This window comes from Ursus arctos, unplaced genomic scaffold (assembly GCF_023065955.2).
Source record: "Ursus arctos isolate Adak ecotype North America unplaced genomic scaffold, UrsArc2.0 scaffold_11, whole genome shotgun sequence".
NCBI lineage: Eukaryota > Metazoa > Chordata > Mammalia > Carnivora > Ursidae > Ursus > Ursus arctos.
This window is the reverse complement of record NW_026622775.1, coordinates 44,337,882-44,341,655: the sequence shown is the minus strand read 5'-3', so window position 1 is coordinate 44,341,655 and position 3,774 is coordinate 44,337,882. Positions and strand designations below refer to the sequence as shown.

At 39.6% G+C, this 3,774-nt stretch overlaps 1 protein-coding gene across 1 annotated transcript; it reads left to right on the top strand.

Annotated features, from left to right (window-relative positions):
- Window positions 1–2,490: 2,490 nt before the first annotated feature.
- On the top strand, window positions 2,491–3,069 carry LOC113255786 (enhancer of rudimentary homolog). Its single transcript, XM_026499541.4, has one exon. It carries the CDS (start codon window positions 2,549–2,551, stop codon window positions 2,861–2,863), a length of 315 nt encoding a protein of 104 aa, XP_026355326.1. The 5' UTR covers window positions 2,491–2,548; the 3' UTR covers window positions 2,864–3,069.
- The last annotated feature ends 705 nt before the right edge of the window (window positions 3,070–3,774 follow it).

Genomic DNA, 3,774 nt, shown 5'->3' with positions numbered 1-3,774 from the left:
ACTTCCTGCAAACCACACCCTAAAGTTTTAATCCATTGTTTCAATGGTATCTTGTTCTTTAATGAGAAGTGTGAACCAGCAGACATTTGGCTTGCATTAGGAAGTAGCTTCACTTGTTCAAAAATAAGTATATTCCAGCAATCAACCGTCACTCAGAAAGCATTTAGTGAATAACCATTAGCTTCCTAATACTGTGGCTGAACCCTCAGAGATCCTAAGGCTCCTCGCCTTTAAGGACCACAGAAAACAGTTCTGGCAAGATCAACGATTCCCAAGAAGCAATTTGAGGATAATTCAGTGCCAAACGGTCTTATGTTCCTGCAAGTATAAGGAAAGCCAGCAGCAATTTTGTTCACAATGCCTCTCATAAAGTTTGACTCTAGTATTTGTTCTATATTCTATCTCAAATATTTGGCCAAAGGTTTGATATGATGGCCAGAGGGAGATACTTTCCATGTGAATATGTTGACAACATCTCTTGCATTTCAAAATTCTTTTAATAGATGATGAACTAAAAAAGGAAAGTGCAGAAGGGTGGAAAAGAGAAACCCATTGAGAATGCAAACACAAATGGAACAGGAGATGTTTTTGAATTTGAAATTCCGGCTGACTTAAAGTCTTACATTAATAGTTTTAAAAAGAATCAGAGATAATCAATTTATGGTGCCAGAATCCTCTTAGTTTTATAACTGACAGTATCCAACCTCACAGCAGCACTTGGGAGAGAAAGAGGGCTGAAATGTGTGGGTGATGGGGAAGATAGTACTTTTTGAAATAGCCCCAACAGAAGACAACTAGTAGTATTTGAAGAGATGGCCAGGAAAAACATTACTGGGTCAGTCTAGGTCAGCCAGATCTATGGTTTTGGAATCAAAACACAGTAGAATCATTTTTGGATCATTCATTGTGGGTTCCAGCAGAGTTTTCATCCAGTTCATGGCAGCAAATTTGGCTCTATGGATTGCTTTCTTAAATCTTCTAAAAAATATATTTGTGGATTTCTAAATTTCAGTGGTATTCAAGAAATAAAATTTAACAAGTGTGGCAATAATGGGGAAAGTTTGTTCAGGACGCTATCACATAAAAAATATACTTACCTGGGGATGACCGGAACATTCCACTGGGCTCAGACACCAGAGCACAACTGCTTCTGACTAACTCCAGCAACAAAGGCAGCTATATCTTTCCCTGTTCCAAATATCTTCTTTCTTCCTTTATCACAGCTGTTATTAGCATCACCTTCTATCATGCCTGTTTTTCCTCTTTGCTTCTTTTTCCTTGGTCCCATATGTATATTGACAAACGAGAGTGTAGGTGACAACTTGTTGATATAAAGATGATAGGAAAGAAAAGTGGTACCATTTCTTTATTCTTGTCTATTCTTTTCTTGCTCTCTAGTTCTTATAATAGAAGAAAGGGGGTGTGGACAGAACGTGGTAGAATTATTCAAGATATCCAAGTAAAAATGTATGAGGTAGTATCTTTTCATAATCATCAATGCTAATAATTCTAATTGCTATTTCATTGCCAAATTTTTATAAAGTAGAAGTGTGAAGGTGTCACGCAATTTCAAGAAAGCTATATTCTACTAGAGATAACAATATTAACACATTAAAATTGTTAAAATAATGTTAGAAATTCCCGAAGTTATATGGATTTCATGCTGTTTGTGCAAATGACAGGGTTGGAATTAATGTAAAAGTTTTGGTTTTCTTTTTTTAAAAGATTTTTTTAACAATAATTTTTATTTTATTTTTTTTTGTATTAGTTACTATACAGTACATACCCAGTTTTTGGTGCAGTGTTCCATGATTCATTACTTGCATATAACACCCAGTGTACCATGTAATATGTGCCCTCCTTAATACCCATCACCGGCCTATCCCAATCCCCCACCCGCCTCCCCTCTGAAGCCCTCAGTTTGTTTCTCAGAGTCCACAGTCTCTCATGGTTCATTTCCCATTCTTTTTACCCCCCCTTCATTCTTCTGTTCCTTCTCCTACTGATCTTTATTTATTTGACAGAGAGAGCGCACAAGCAAGTGGAGCAGGAGGCAGAGGGAGAGGGAGAGGGGAAGAAGCAGACTCACCAAGCAGGGAGTCCGATGCGGGGCTCGATCCCAGGATGCTGAGATCATGACCTGAGCTGAAGGCAGACGCTTAATGACTGAGCCACTCAGGTGCCCCAAAGTCTTGGTTTTCTTGATGAAAGAAGAAAGTCTGTAGAGTTTTCAGAGGAAGAGGCTTCTGGGCAGGTTATGTGTGTTTTGTTGTGTTTTGTTTTAACTTGTTTCCTATTGTCATGAGGTGATCCCATGGAATTGCAACACACGGCGAACAAAACTAGGGATGACTTGCTATAAAAACCTCAGTCCTTCTCCTTTTCTCAGAGGCCAGTTGATTATAAAATGGTAAACACCGTTTCCAATAAATGCCTTTTGTTTTAGAGGCAGAGTTGTGCCACCAGAGAAATAACACAAGTCTGGTTGCGGCTAAGCTCGTGTGCGGCGGCGGTGTCGGCAGCGGCTGCAGCGAGAGAGTTTGGCGCGATGTCTCACACCATTTTGCTGGTACAGCCTACCAAGAGGCCAGAAGGCAGAACTTACGCTGACTATGAATCTGTGAATGAATGCATGGAAGGCGTTTGTAAAATGTATGAAGAACATCTGAAGAGAATGAATCCCAACAGCCCCTCTATCACATACGATATCAGTCAGTTGTTTGATTTTATTGACGATCTGGCAGACCTCAGCTGCCTTGTTTACCGAGCTGATACCCAGACATACCAGCCCTATAACAAAGACTGGATTAAAGAGAAGATCTACGTGCTCCTCCGTCGGCAGGCCCAACAGGCCGGGAAATAGTTGAGTTGGAAGCAGTAGGGGGATGGGGGTGGGCTTGGAACACAGGTGTGTACAGCGTGCTGTAGTAGGAGTTTTGTATTATAGTAATCCTGTTTCCATTTTGGTATACTCTAGCCAGGATTGAATGTATTAGATGAAATGTGAGGATCTTGTTCAATCTGAAACCCCCATTGCTTCCTTCCCCCCCCCCTTTTTTTTTACTTAAACATTTTTATGGTAATTTAGATGGAAGTTGTCGGTTGATGTTGGTTCCAGTCCTTCAAACTGTTCATACCTGCTTTATAACATTTACTGTACTAACCCTTCTTCAGGTTGGGGTGGGGGGGGGGTGACAGTTCAGTTATGTCCTCAAGATAAAGTCTTAGTGAAAAAGGAATAAATGTTCTTTAGTTATAAAAAAAAAAAAAAAAAAAAAAAAAAACACACAAGTCTGGATCTACCAGTACATATCCTGGCTGGATGTGAATAGGAAGCATGTGTCTCATGTCATTTCCTACAGAAGAAAATGCTTTCTATTCAAAAGAAGTGTGCCTGCTAACTTCTGAGCTACCATGTTCAAAAACACTCACCAGCAGATTCGTGTTGCCGAAATCGCTGCTCCTGAACCCCCACATTTACCAAGGATAGGGCAGAAAGAATAAAAGAGAGAAGATTCCCCATCATGGCCACATTTATTAAATTCCAAAATCTCTATTCAGAACAAGGTACAGCTATCCACATTCTCTGATTGTCTTTCAAATTCTTGCTACTATACACATTTTAGGGGCCACTTGGCAGGTAACGTGGAGATTTGGAAACAGTTGTGTTAAACACTAAAATCAATGATACTGCATTCTTAGACTTAAAGGTATGTACATTTCTTTAATGCATGTATTGTTTTTACCCTGTGAAAGTAAATAGCAGATGGGTAG

What these genes read in the sequence shown, in the direction of transcription:
- LOC113255786 (XM_026499541.4), top strand. Translation starts at nt 2,549, where the DNA reads ATGTCTCACACCATTTTGCTGGTACAGCCTACCAAGAGGCCAGAAGGC.